We start from the raw sequence: 13609 nt of genomic DNA, 5'->3' as shown, positions 1-13609 counted from the left end.
TTCACTACAAGAAAATCATTTATTAGAAACTAATTTTAGAGACAAAAAATAATTAGTTGATATAATGACTAAATTAGAGACCATTTTAAATATAATGGATTTTTGTTACCAAATTTAGAATCTAAAATAATTGGTAGGTAAAACTTGGTAGCTAATTAGATATCAGTTTATAAACTACTTAATAATAATATAAACTAATTTAGAAACCAAATTTTTCAGTCTCTAAAATGTCTCTAATTTAGTTATTTAGTTATTATAGTTTTAATATGACAATGCTTTGTTAAGTTGCTTTGTAAGACAATCTTATGAGCTGCATATTAAATACTAAATTTACCAACATGCCATTTGACACACATGGAGAAAATATTTTCAAATAATCTTTCTTGGTAACCATGATTTGTACATGTTAAAATTATTTAAACGGAATAAATTTTAGTTATTTCGTACAAAATATTTTATAATTTTTTGATAAATAAAAAGGTAATGCATTAATTTTACTAAATTCTATAAGATATTCACAATAAAAGAATTACTTTTAATTAAATTTTAGAGTCATTTATGTTAATTTTATCCCTTAAAACAGAAAAAAAAAGATAGAAAATACACTTATATTATTTATTATTGAGAATCTTTATCATTTAAAACAAGTTTTATTATATTGAAAACCAAGGATTTATGAAAAAGATTTAACTAAACAACTATGTTATTTTTATTTATTCTACTAAAATAGAATCAATTTAAATTATTTGAAAGACAAAAATTTGTATTTAAAAAATGATTTTCATATATAAATATTCAATTAATTATTTTATTAAATAAATAAATTATTTTTTATTTCTATAAGGGTAAAACTGCTCAATTAAAAAATGACATCAAATCAAAGAAAATTACTGGATGATATATCCTCTTTATATAATGGTACTAATTGTGTTAAGAAATTGAATTTAGCAATTAATAAATTGAAATTCTACTGAATGTGACATTGTTGTTAAAAAAATGATGAAAAGTGATGGGGAATGGAAACAAAAGGAGAGACATAAAACGTAGAATTCATGAAATAAGACAACCAAATAGTTTAAGGTGACAAGTAATACAATATTGACATGACAGTAGCACTTTGAAATGGTTAAATTTTGTCCATTGATTTTCTAATCAAAGTTGTAATTCTACAATTCTGCACTTAACCTGGTTTACAATTCTAATACTGAATTAAACATAACATTGTAATTAATTACTACTAACACTAGTTCAAATGTAAATTAAAAGGGAAAGGATGCTTTAAATTGGTCATATGCATCTTTGTCTGCTTCAAGTTGCTGTCCAAGGGCTTTTTCTTTGGCCTCAATCTCTGCAAGATCAAAAACCAGGTCTTTAGCCTTGTGAGCCCATAAGATGCTATCATTTCTTAATGCCTCCTTTTGTTTCTCGCCTTCATTTATATCCAACTGAAAGCTCTCCCTCTCTTCCTTCAGTTTGGATAGCTGTTCTTCAAGTTGTTCAATACAAGAAGATATTTCATTGACCCTGATATTGGCATTTGAAATGGACGTTGTAATTAGCTCTTGTGCATGTTTAGTTTCTTGCAGTTTGTGAAGGATATCTTCTTTAGCTCGGTTCAATATGACTTTCTTTGTTCCAACTGTATCAGATATTTTGTGGTGAGCAACAGCACTGTTGAAGAAGAGTCTGAAGGTCTTCATGAATGTTTGCTGGGCAAGAGAAAGTAAATTCTCATTCTTCTGCAACTCTTCAAGAATAAGTAGGATTTTTGATAATTGTTCATAGTCTGTAATAAAATCATCTAAGCTGAAGGTCTGCATCAAGTCTTTTAGCTCTTTTGACAGCACATCTGTAGGGGAGCTTTGAACTTCAGGTGGTTCTGACAGTGTGGTAGATTGTGGAATTTTGGAAGAAATGGAAACCTTCCCAGTCAGGATATTTTCAATGGCACTCAAAGGGTCATCTTCGATCATTTTGTCAATGGCTTCTACATCAAGTGGGGTGTTTCCAGTAGAGACTTCATCAGCCTTTGGGTCAACTTGATCTGGAGATTCTCCACCCTTGCTGGAAGCAACCTGCTCTTGAGCATTGGCGGGGGCAGGGTTATCGTCCTTCACCTCTTCGACAAGGCTTTTACTGAATATTGGCTCAGCAGTATTTGTATTTTCAATATGAGGAGCATCGACATTGACTGGAGCAGCTGCAGGAGGATCGTGATGAGGGGATAATGCAGTAGAGCTTGAAATTGCAGCAGTTGGAGGCTTTGTGTGAGAAGTTTTCTTTGGAGTCTTGCTTGTTTGACCAGAAGACCGCTTTCGAGGTAGTCTTTTTCTTTTGTAGATTACTATGGCGTCAATTTCTGAAGAGGCTTCTTTGCCATCTACTTGGGAATTCTCTTTGCCATCTACTGGGGAACTCTCTTTGCCATCGACTAGGAAACTCTCTTCAGTACGCCTCTGTTATGATAGAAATACATGTTACAGTGATTAAGAAGTAGAGGTATCTTGACAAGTAGTGATATAAGTAATTTTACCTTCAGTAATGCAATTAGTTTTACCTTCAATAATTCCTCAGATGACGATGCTTCAGACACATTGCTGCCACTTTTATCTGCCACATGCTTTATTCTTTTAGATCTTCGGGGTGTTGATGGGGAATTGGATGTCCGGTTGATTACGAACTTGGTAGGCTGTGAGCAAGAAGAATTTCATCAAAAGCCGATGCAGTGAATTTTATGGAATTCAAAGAATTTGGATGGCAGTTACCTTCGTTTTTCGTGGTCTTCCGCGTTTTGAAGATGTCAATGCTTCATGGATGGAAGGTGAAATCTTGGAATTCATCTTTACAGAGTCGTTGTTGGCTTCCCCGTGTTCTTGATCTTTAGGAGAATCCATCATTTCGGTTACTTTTGAAACTAGAAAGAAAATGTCTTCGGTTAAATATATGATACAAATGTTGAAATTTTATATTGGATGTGTGCCAAAGGGAGAAAGTTTCAGCCTTTGGATATTTATGAAAATGGCATAAAAATTATTTAGGTAAATGGGAAAAGTTATTCAATTCTTCTTTGGTTTTTGTAAACACTAAAAAGCTCCACTTGGGGGGTGTGGAGACATACCAGCCTTGGTAAAGGGAGTATTAGATAGTATTAGTTTTTCAAACTTCATGTCTTCAAGCCATGGCTTTGACACCGAGGTCACGATGATAACAGTACTGATTCTGCTTAAAACAGTGAAGTACCTCCGCAAATAAAAGATTATGCTTTAAATATACCACTGGACTTACAGAAGGGGATCCAAAGATGGAAAGAATTTCAAGATAACAAATGAGTAAGAAATTGGAAAAAGGATTTGAAAGAGTCAAGAGATCAATTCCTTTTATCTCAATAAGAAGTCAAATGAACATCACCAATGAGACCCCAAAAAAGAGACTCCAGTCTTTAGAAAATTCTCCATCCTTTATGTGACAAAAGAATTTGAACCTCAGAGAGAAAAACAAGGAATTATACCTGTAATTGTAAATGAACAAGCTAGACATTATCTATCTTCACACAAAAGATGTATGGATGAACAAATATCACTATCAGTAGTGTGGCATGCAACTGCAACTCTCTATGACTTAATGTACAAGAGCAAACACACACAGCTTCATTTTCTAAACCAAATTCTTACCGGATCTTGTCCTTATTTTACCACTGTCATCACAAAAATCTCTTGCAAGCATCGATGGTGAATGATGTTGAGGCACATTTTCTGAACATTCTAGCAGTTGGTGTTCTGTGTCTTGAGGTTGTTCTGTATTAGCCTTGGGAGAGTTGGTACTAGCAGAAGGTGGCTTTGCATTGTTATAGTCAGTCGATGAAGTAGTATTAGTTTTCCGTTTCTTCATTTCCTGCCCATAATAATCACCCAAAAAAGATAAGCTCATTTTGAGAGTATCACAGAGAGATGTTTAAATATTCAAGCATAAAAACCAACCAAATTCCATTACCTCGTTATGCTCAGGAGAAGCCAGGTGAGAACGTATAGGCTCCAACATAACCACACTACAAACCTGGCAAACAGGCTGCCGAAATTCGTTATACCTGTAATTACATGAACACAGGAACAGTCAAAATCATCTTATGCATCTAAGATGGGCATCAGATAAACCGTGAAGTTCTCAAAAGCATTTATAGAAGAAGAAAATAGGAAGGTAAAATGAATGGAGTGTTTGGCATAAGTTAAAATCAACTTGTACAATGACATTTAAAGAAGCACTTACTAATGAACTTCTCCAAAAGATAAAATGGACAACATGAAAAAGCTCAATATATTCTCCCATCTTATTTCCTTCTTCTATAAGCAGTTTATCTAAACAGGCAATAGCATACAAAATGAAACACATCTTGAGAAAGAACATTTTCAAGCTGTATACACTGTTGCATGCTCAAAGATAACACATTTTACCAGAAATCAACCAAATCCATAAACGGGTATAAGCAGAAGGTGTTTAAAGACTGCTGCGTCATTCATGTGTAAAGAACAAAAAGAGTAAAAAATAATAAATAAAATATCATGACGGCTAAACATAAGGTAACAAATAATCACTTCCATTAGCAAAGTTGCGAAAAGAAAAAAAAGGAAAATTTAAGTTAGAGATAGATGCGTGAAGAAGTGCATAACCTCACGAGGGGAAATACGGGGCACTTCTCTTTCCTCTGAGAATTCAAGAGAACACGAGCCAAGCCACTTCTCTTGACCGGAGCATCCATGTTCCTGCTCGTAAGAAGAATAATGTAGCGTAAGGGAAAACGATTGAAAATGCAACACACTCTGAGCAGAACACTCAACACACCCAAGAAATTGTTGAACCCTTGTTTTATACTATTGTTGTTCAAAGTGGTGTCTATTCCCATTTACCTCGAAAAAAGAGACAAGGGTCCGAATTGAAACAGGGTAATTTAACCCGACCCGGTTATTAGGACCCAAAAATGAAACCTTTAATAGTAGATGTGTGGGGGGTTTTAGCAAGAGAAAATGGAGAGAGGGAAATATTTGGCGTTGGTGGGAGGAGGGGCTCTCTTGGGCTCTGTATCTACCTTCTTTCTTCTTAGGCTTCTTCAATCTCAAAAGTATGCAACTTCTTCTTTGCCCTTTTATTCTCCTCTTGTCGCCTACTTGAGCTGAACTACTTCTTTTGTTTTGTTTTGTCCTATGCATATATATATACTATGACAATGAACTGGTCTTTGGTTGTTGTTGGAACCCCACAAAAGAAGGGCTGGTGCTAAAACAACGTTATTGCTTAAAATTTGAAACTTTGCAATAAATGAGTGTCATAAAATGTGGTTGGATCAAGTTGTTTAACTTTAGGGTCATTGAGCAAAGGGATAATTATTTTTTTTTATTGCACTTTGGATGCTACTGAATGCTTGTTGTGATGTTTGCAGAAGAGATGTGTCGCAGTGCAGTAAGAATGTTACGGCTGATTTCAATGGTAAGTCGTCTGAAAGTATGGATTTTAACTGTGAAGTGAATGTCTGTTAACCAATTTGTCTCCATTTCTCTTGTTATGATGACTCTATTTATTCCTGCTTCTGAACGATTCCCTTTCATATTTGCCTAATTAAAATCTTTGATTATAAAAATTGCACATTCACTCACATACTCATCAGTCATCAATAATGGTGAGTTGAAATTGCAATTAGTCACACACATGTCGATGCTTAATTTCTTATCCTATGTTTGTTTCAGCGGAAATAGAGAGGAAGGAAAGGAGATATGCAATTTAAATACCAAGTTTTATAGTTTGTTTAGGAACTCACTTAGGTATCGGTTTTACATTTATTATTTTTTACTTTATAATGGGGGGAGTTGCATTCGTAAGATAGTTTCTTAAATTTTAGTTCTAGCAGAGCAGGTATTCCTTGTAAATGTATTAGTTTGAGGTCATCTAAGGTTCAATGTTGTTCTGACCAAAAGTACCTTGATATTGTATATAGGTTTTCTAGCTAGAGCTTTTAATGCTGAGTGTCTTTGCTCAGGGTGAGAGGTTCTTTTTATAGACTTTGGCTAGTTTGTTCTGTTACCCATGGATCCTAAATCTTATTATCGATCCCTTAAATATTATTTCTAACCGATTTCAAGTACTTCAAATAGTTCTTCCTGTATTTTTCGCCTAAGATTTCGAGTAATTTTATTGAATCCCGTATTAATGATTAATAAACTCTATAACCAATGTGTTAGATTTGTTATATTCTCTTTTATAGGCAGTTGAGCTAACTATTGATACAATTGCAGAGTGTGTAAACCTGTTAGAAATAAGTTTCGATGTGACTAATGCTCCTATCTGCCTAAATCCTACTTTCGCATCAGGAAATTAATAAGACTGCTTTTCAAGTGTCCTTATAAGTGTTGGACTTTGTGTCTCATACAGGTGTTGAGGGATGCTCTATTTCTGGAAAGAAAAATGATAGGGTGGTTAATGAAGATCTTCTGAAAGATGAGATTGTTTCAGAACAGCTAACTAGGTATTGCAAGTTGTTGCTAATAAGTTTAATTTAGCATTTTCTCTTAAGTTATTTCTGACTGTAACTCTGTTCTATATTCTTGAGTTAATTGGTAAAACATGATCTAAGAAACACCTGCAATCGTATTTCAATTAGACTGTGAGCTCTTTTATCAGTCTAAGAAGTTTTAGAGCTCATGTGTCAATTACCAAAATAGTTGGCCAATGCTTGGTGCTAATTTTTACAGTTAGTGTTTTATGTTCAATTAAGGTTGGACATGGCATGAAATATTTTTTCCTTGCATAGAAGTTTTACACTTTACATGTTGTCCCACAACTCTCACCATCATGGATAACCAATGAAATATTACTACATTTATTCTATTTCGGAAGACGTGACTTTTTGCCTAGAGGACCGAATTTCCATTGCTTGATGTGAATTAGCTGAGATAAGAAGAAACCAAAAAAAAAGTGTTAGTTAGTTTGACTGGGGAAAGATTTCTTCTCTTTGATTTTTTGGACCACCAGCACATCTCCCGCAATGCTTAAATGTTTTTATTATATATATATATATATATATATATATATATATTTCACTCAACATTATCTACATTGGGCGTACATGGATGGCACTTTCTTGATATGTCTATCTATTCTTGGAATTCTATTAATCAAATTGTTTTTGGGTGCAATGTTTATTCCGTAACTAGGAACATTCAGTTTTTTGGCTTTGAATCTCAGCAAAAAGTGACTGCATCATATGTAGTGGTCATTGGTCTTGGAGGTGTCGGTAGTCATGCTGCTAATATGCTCTTGAGATCAGGGATTGGCAAGCTTCTTCTTGTTGACTTTGACCAGGTTTTTTCTCAGATTTATTCTCTCCTTAATGTTTAATGTCGTCTATTTGTTGCCACCAAACAGGAAAATTTTATTCGATTACATTGTGAAATGGATGTTATGACTCTAATGTCAATGTTATTTGGAGCTTCCTTTTGGCTGGAAATTCTGTATTTTTTATGTTTAAATAGTGTGGCAACATATAATAGACATAAGTTTTAGAATAAAAAATGTAAATTTACCAACTATTATAGATTAAGTAAGAAACTGGAGTTTAGATTGGAAAAGGATTTGGGTTACTTGATTCTTTGCTTATTAGTTATCATGAATAGTAAGTAGTTATTCTATTCACATTAAATGTCAATCTATAGAAGTCTTTATTGTTAATTTCTCCAGTGCATGGCTGAAGAATCTCGAGCTAAAATCCTGTTAACAATATTATTTAGCTGTATTTGGTAAAACAGAGTAATAAAAGATAAAGTAGTTCTATATTTTGCTGTCATATTTTCCTAACTCTAGAATTTTTATAAGCCTGTGCCTTCCATACAGTATTTGTACTTATTTATTTGTTAAATGAGAAGGTTTCTCTTTCATCACTAAATCGACATGCTGTTGCGACAAGAGCAGATGTTGGCATCTCGAAAGCTCAGTGCCTTAAGGAGCATTTCTTAACTATCTTTCCAGAGTGCCAAATAGATGCCAAAGTGCTATTATATGATTCATCCACTGAAGAAGAAATTCTCTCAGGCCACCCTGACTTTGTTTTGGATTGTATTGATAACATTGATACAAAGGTATCCTCTAAAGATTACTCTCTACTTGACTGTATTATTACAAGTTCATGCTGCCATTCTATCATATAACATAGATATCCCCTCAATCCCCTCTTGTGAGAGCTCTTATGATCAGGCACTAATGATTCTTTTATATCCAGTCTTTTACTTTTCTTTCTTTCAATTCTTTTGCTTTTAAGTTGCGAAATTGAAACATTTTGGGATTCTTATATGAATGTGGTCTGCTGGATAATTTATATTGGTACATATGTGCCAATATGACTTGGTCGGCCTTGGAAAACTTGATAAAAATTGCTATCGTATCCTGTGCTCCTTACTATTAACAATCATGCCTTTCATATTCAAATATATGTTGTCATAAGCTTGAGCTTTCATTGCATGGTTTGTCATATGTCATAGGTGGCACTTCTTGCTGCATGCGTACGTAGGGGTTTGAAGGTTTTATCTGCCACTGGGGCTGGTGCCAGAGCTGATCCAACAAGAATACGCATTGCCGATCTGAGAGAGTCTACCAATGATCCATTGTCTCGATCTGTAATGTTCCTTTATATGTCTCTTTTTTATTGTATTTTCTAGAGCTTAAACCATATAAATTAATAGTTTTGGCATTTTAACCCTAATTCTCATTCCCTTCAGTAGATGTGCATCATAATATCCTAATCATCCCAATAGTACACTAATGTATTGCTTTTCAACACCATGTGCCAATTACAATTTACAGACTCAAGTGAAAAATGCGTATAGAAAGCACAACTGCACCTGTGCGCACCAAAATTGATAATATCATTGTTAAAGACCCAATGAATTCTCGTTTTCTAATCAAAATCTTCACAAATTAAACCATTTTCTGTTCAAAATCTCCATTTTCCCCTCTTCAGACTCTAATTTCACACCCAAAATTTTATCAAATTTTCACTTATTTTCTGGCTTATAAACCTTTAACATTATTTCATGTCTCAAATCCATCATAAACCTCAAATAGTGGGATAAAAATAATAATTTATGGGTTTTATATAGAAGAAAATAAATGGCTTGACTAAATATGCTTAAGTTAAAGGTACTTAATTGACTGGAAAAAGAAACTTGAGAAACCAAAATTGCTAGCATTCCAAACATAGGGAACAATGCTCCATAAAGAAATCATGGCATGACTACCTTAAAGCGTATTCTTTGTTTGGACATATCAAGATGTAAACAGCTGAAGGGGGAAGTAGTAAAATTTACTGAAATTTGATAAAGAAATGATAGGAATGCTGAGAAAATTGTTATTCTTCTCTACATTTTTTTAAAACTGTTGTCAATAATCTCTCAGGAAAAGGAATCACTTCAGATATGTCTCCAAAAATACTAGCTAGATGGCAGTTAGCTCAGAGTTGATTGATTTCATCTTTCAAATATGATTTTCTTTGTCCTCACTCAATTTCTTCTTACTAATACCAGCTATATAACTGGAATCATACCTATGCAGGTAAGACACCGTTTGAAGAAAGATCATGGCATTGAAGGTGGTATCCCTGTGGTGTTTTCTTTAGAAAAGCCCAAAGCTAAGCTGCTTCCCTTTAAGGGTCCTAGTGGAGAAGAGGAAAACCCTTCAGATTACCAGGTGAGTACATTAGTTTCATTAGTTTAATCACCCTTCAGATATGAAATATGTCTCTGTTTAATTGTAGTAAACATAAGCCTTTTTTCTTTGTTGTCAAACTCTTGCTCTATCACGACATTTAGTGGTGCTGGATACATGTTTTGACTTCTCACTCCTCTTGCCAGATAGTACCAGGATTTAGGGTTCGTATCATACCTGTGCTAGGCACCATCCCTGCGATATTTGGGCAATTCATGGCCTCCTATGTTGTGACAACTTTAGCAGGAGTGCATGTTCATACAGAACCTGTAGTCAATTTTGACATGGATCACTACCATACTCTTCATCAACGTCTTATAGAGCATGAGGAGTCATTGTATGGAACATCCACCGAAGTACTGGTATGAAGTTTTCTCATTTGATTTTGGTTTCATTACGAATTATTCAGTAAATGTGATATCTTGACCTTCAAAAAAATTAGGATCAGTTGCATTATTCCATCTTTGTTTGGATTTTTTACCAATTTGATAAAATTTTACCTCTTAATTACCAAAATGGGTAAAATTTTAAAAAAAATACTGAAATGGGTAAGTCAGGTGGCACGACTTTAGTGATATGAAGTCGTGTCACTTTGGCTAGACTTCACTATAATCAAATTTTTCTATAAAGTAGTGCCAAGATGACACGATTTACCCGTTTTAGTAATTTTGAAAATTTTTACCCATTTCGGCAATTAAGAGATAAAATTGCATCAGATTAGTAAAAAGCTCTCTCTTCATTGAATAGCACATTACCCCGTAATTTTTAATTATCAGGCAGCTATATTTTGACAAAAGAAAAGTTATCGACGATGAATTTCACTTTTCAATGATCCAAAAGTCATTATAGGAGACACAATCTACTTACTTCAGAATATTTAGAAGGTCTTTTCAAGTAACTTTTCTGTCAAAAAATTACTGCATACTTGCTTCTCATAACTGAGAATTAAGAAGCACAGTTATTCGAAAACTAACTGCTTACCATTGAATGCTTGATCAGTGTTACTTTTATTGTATTTGTGATGAGAAAACTAAAAAAAATAACTCTATTCTTCAATCTTAAGAGGTCTTCTGATTTGGTCAAAAGAAGCTTCAAGGTGGCGTCTGTATATGAATTGCAGATTGAATTGTGTCAATTTTTCCGTAGTGTTCACATATATATAGTTGTTTGTTTGACAAATAAAAGATAATGAGATTTCTTCTTTTGTTTATCATTTTTCTTTTTCTTTTTCATAGGTAGATGCTGAAGAAGTGAAGTATATTGTTAAAGAGTTATGGCACGGAAGAAGTGCTAGAGAAAAGCATGTGAAAGATGTTGGGAGAGGAATGTGGCGATCAGTTAATGAATTAATGCTTGTTAGGTATGGTGTGGCTTATGATTTTATTTTCAGATTAGCTATTTTTCACTTTCAAGCTACTTTATATGGTTACATTTTTTCTTTGAGCTGTTGCTTCAGTTTAAAATATGCACGCTTCCTCAACCTATTTATGGTTTTCCTCATATTCCTTTTTGTATTGAAGTGCTCTTAAAGCGCTCTCTTTCTTTTCTTCATTCAAATTTACGTTTCAAAATGTTACCTTTCCCATAATATTAACTACTTGTGCTTAAATGAGTAATAAAAGTTTTAGAAACTGTAGTTTGTATTGCAGTTGGAATTTACATTTTTCTGCAACATGTTGCACTCGTTTGTAATTTGACCACTTCCATGTCCTATGTTTTCTATATAATGTAGCATATGTAAATCCTTTAGCTTTTCATTTTGAATTTTTTATGCTTAACTATTCTTTGAATTTATGTTTTATTTAGGTGGGACATCACAAAACCGGCATCTGTTTCAAATTTGATTCTTTTGAAATTCAAAGAGGTAATTTAGTAATTCCATCATATTCAGCAAAAGCTTCAATGCTTTATTGTGTTTTAAGAATCCGAGTGTTAAATAGAGAAACCACTGGAGGTCATATCCTATGACAGGCTCCAATGATTCATAAAATAGCAAAAGGTGTTAGGAACACACTCTTTTGAACACATTTTCTCGGAGTGGTTGAATTTTTTGAAAACTACAAAATCAATAGAGATATCCCATGGGGTCCTCAAAGTTGTGATTTTTAATAAATTTCAACCAAACAAGAGTGTGTTCAAAGTAATGTTTTAGAGAATGTATCGTATTATTTCTGAAAAAGGAAACATATATATAACATATGATATGACAGTTCACTTTTACAATTATTTCAATTTCAACAGATTTAAGGTTGTCTCTCCTTGAATTCTTAGTCATGATAACTTCCTGATCTTCAGAAATTTTCCTAATAACTAGTCAAATTCAGTAATCTGGAGCATAAATTGTTATAAAATTGCAATTAGGGTCAACTTATTAAAGGTTATTATACAAAAATGATCAGCAGAGGGGTTATCATTTTCTTGAATCATATATTTTCTGCTGCGTTCTTTTAACTGTGAAATTGTAATTGAATGATTGCCATTTCTCTGCTCTCATTCACTAGCATAACATTGAATTTAATTCTTTGTAGATATGTTTCAACTCTTTTGTAATCAGCAGCCACAAACTGAATTTGAAGTTATAAGCTAATGTAGTTCTTGTTTCTCAGGTGGATGAACATGAATCAGGAACATTGGATGACATAAAGGAAAATGAACCAGAATTTTACAATAGAGTGACTGCTGTGTTAAAACGAGCTGAACTTGACTTTGGATTGTGATTCTATATCTTGCTACTCTTTTTGAATTAAAAAATTTGGAACTCCTGAGTCTTTATACCTTTTTGAATCTCATTATATTTTCTGTGTTAAATTGCCTCTAACAAACTACTCTTGTAAAATTTTACATGGTTTATTTTGTTCCTGGGGAAGATGGTGAGAATTGAATAGGATGGAAGGTAGTATATTTCATATTAATATAACTAGAATTTAGTATACCATGATTTCAGAACAAAGTATTTTTTTTTTAGTTTTAAAAATTTATTTTATTTATTGTCACTTTTACTAGATGTGGCTCGGGAGAGAGTGGAAAAATTGATAAGTTGTTGTTTTAGATTTTTATTTTTTTTTCAATTGCTATTATATAGTTTTGAATTTATGAAATTTGTTATTGACTTTATATTGACGGTTTTTAATCTGATTGATTTAAATTAATTACGAAACAATTTGATTTTAAATTTATGAAATTTGTGATTCACTTTACATTGACGGTTTTTAATCTGATTGATTCAAATTAATTACGAAACAATTTGATTTTGAGTTTTGATTCGTTTATTTTGGAAATTGCTTTTTTGTTTTAAATTGATTTTTTTTTTAAATTAAAGATATTTTTGTAAATTTATCATATATAACTATTATTTGTTAGGTTTCCTTCACAATCAATAGGTCTACTGAGATAATTTCTCATGTATTTCATATTTATTATAATATACTATAAATTTATATTATTAATATAAATGAAAAAAAATAAAAAAAATAAAGTGGATCTACAGATCTCACGTCTGTGTTCTTGCTAATTATAAATAATGAATTAAACTATTTTGATAAATAATATAATTGGATATATAAACTAATTTTAAAGATTAAAAATAATTAGTTACTATAATAATTAAATTAGAGACCATTTTAAAAATTAGAAAAATTATTGATTTTTAAATTTATTTCTATTATTGATAAATAATTTTTAGATTGGTATCTAATTAACTACCAAAATTTTTATTATAAAAAATTGATTTGTAATGATTTTCATGTAGATGACCGGTGTAGTTATTTTTTATTTACATAATATAGTAATCAACACTTTTGTAATTTAATGCAATTATAACTATAATAGATGCTCAATAATATTTATTTAGTTTAATTTATTAAAGTAA

At 32.4% G+C, this 13609-nt stretch overlaps 2 protein-coding genes across 6 annotated transcripts; one reads left to right on the top strand and one right to left on the bottom strand.

Moving 5' to 3' along the window:
• Positions 1 to 1049: 1049 nt before the first annotated feature.
• Positions 1050 to 5041, bottom strand: LOC137823951 (uncharacterized). 5 transcript variants are annotated; one of them, XM_068629329.1, is made up of 7 exons: positions 4902 to 5041; positions 4665 to 4757; positions 3991 to 4084; positions 3672 to 3891; positions 2766 to 2914; positions 2534 to 2689; positions 1050 to 2456 (listed from the first exon to the last, which is right to left on the bottom strand). In XM_068629329.1, the coding sequence occupies exons 2-7, from the start codon at positions 4751 to 4753 to the stop codon at positions 1260 to 1262; spliced, it is 1905 nt and encodes a 634-aa protein (XP_068485430.1). In that variant the 5' UTR covers positions 4754 to 4757; positions 4902 to 5041; the 3' UTR covers positions 1050 to 1259. The 5 variants fall into 5 exon arrangements, with proteins under 5 accessions (XP_068485430.1, XP_068485433.1, XP_068485434.1 ...); XM_068629332.1 differs by having other exon boundaries at positions 2558 to 2689; XM_068629333.1 differs by lacking the exon at positions 4902 to 5041 and adding an exon at positions 3119 to 3508 and having other exon boundaries at positions 4665 to 4804.
• Positions 4975 to 12549, top strand: LOC137823952 (tRNA threonylcarbamoyladenosine dehydratase). Its single transcript, XM_068629335.1, has 11 exons — positions 4975 to 5113; positions 5432 to 5478; positions 6418 to 6511; positions 7200 to 7347; positions 7908 to 8120; positions 8520 to 8654; positions 9589 to 9723; positions 9888 to 10103; positions 10977 to 11101; positions 11548 to 11605; positions 12348 to 12549. The coding sequence occupies exons 1-11, from the start codon at positions 5019 to 5021 to the stop codon at positions 12456 to 12458; spliced, it is 1377 nt and encodes a 458-aa protein (XP_068485436.1). The 5' UTR covers positions 4975 to 5018; the 3' UTR covers positions 12459 to 12549.
• Positions 12550 to 13609: the final 1060 nt, after the last annotated feature.

This window comes from Phaseolus vulgaris, chromosome 8, assembly GCF_000499845.2.
Source record: "Phaseolus vulgaris cultivar G19833 chromosome 8, P. vulgaris v2.0, whole genome shotgun sequence".
In the NCBI taxonomy this organism is placed as follows: Eukaryota; Viridiplantae; Streptophyta; class Magnoliopsida; order Fabales; family Fabaceae; genus Phaseolus; species Phaseolus vulgaris.
The sequence above is the reverse complement of the archived record's forward strand: the minus strand, read 5'-3'. Positions and strand labels throughout refer to the sequence as shown.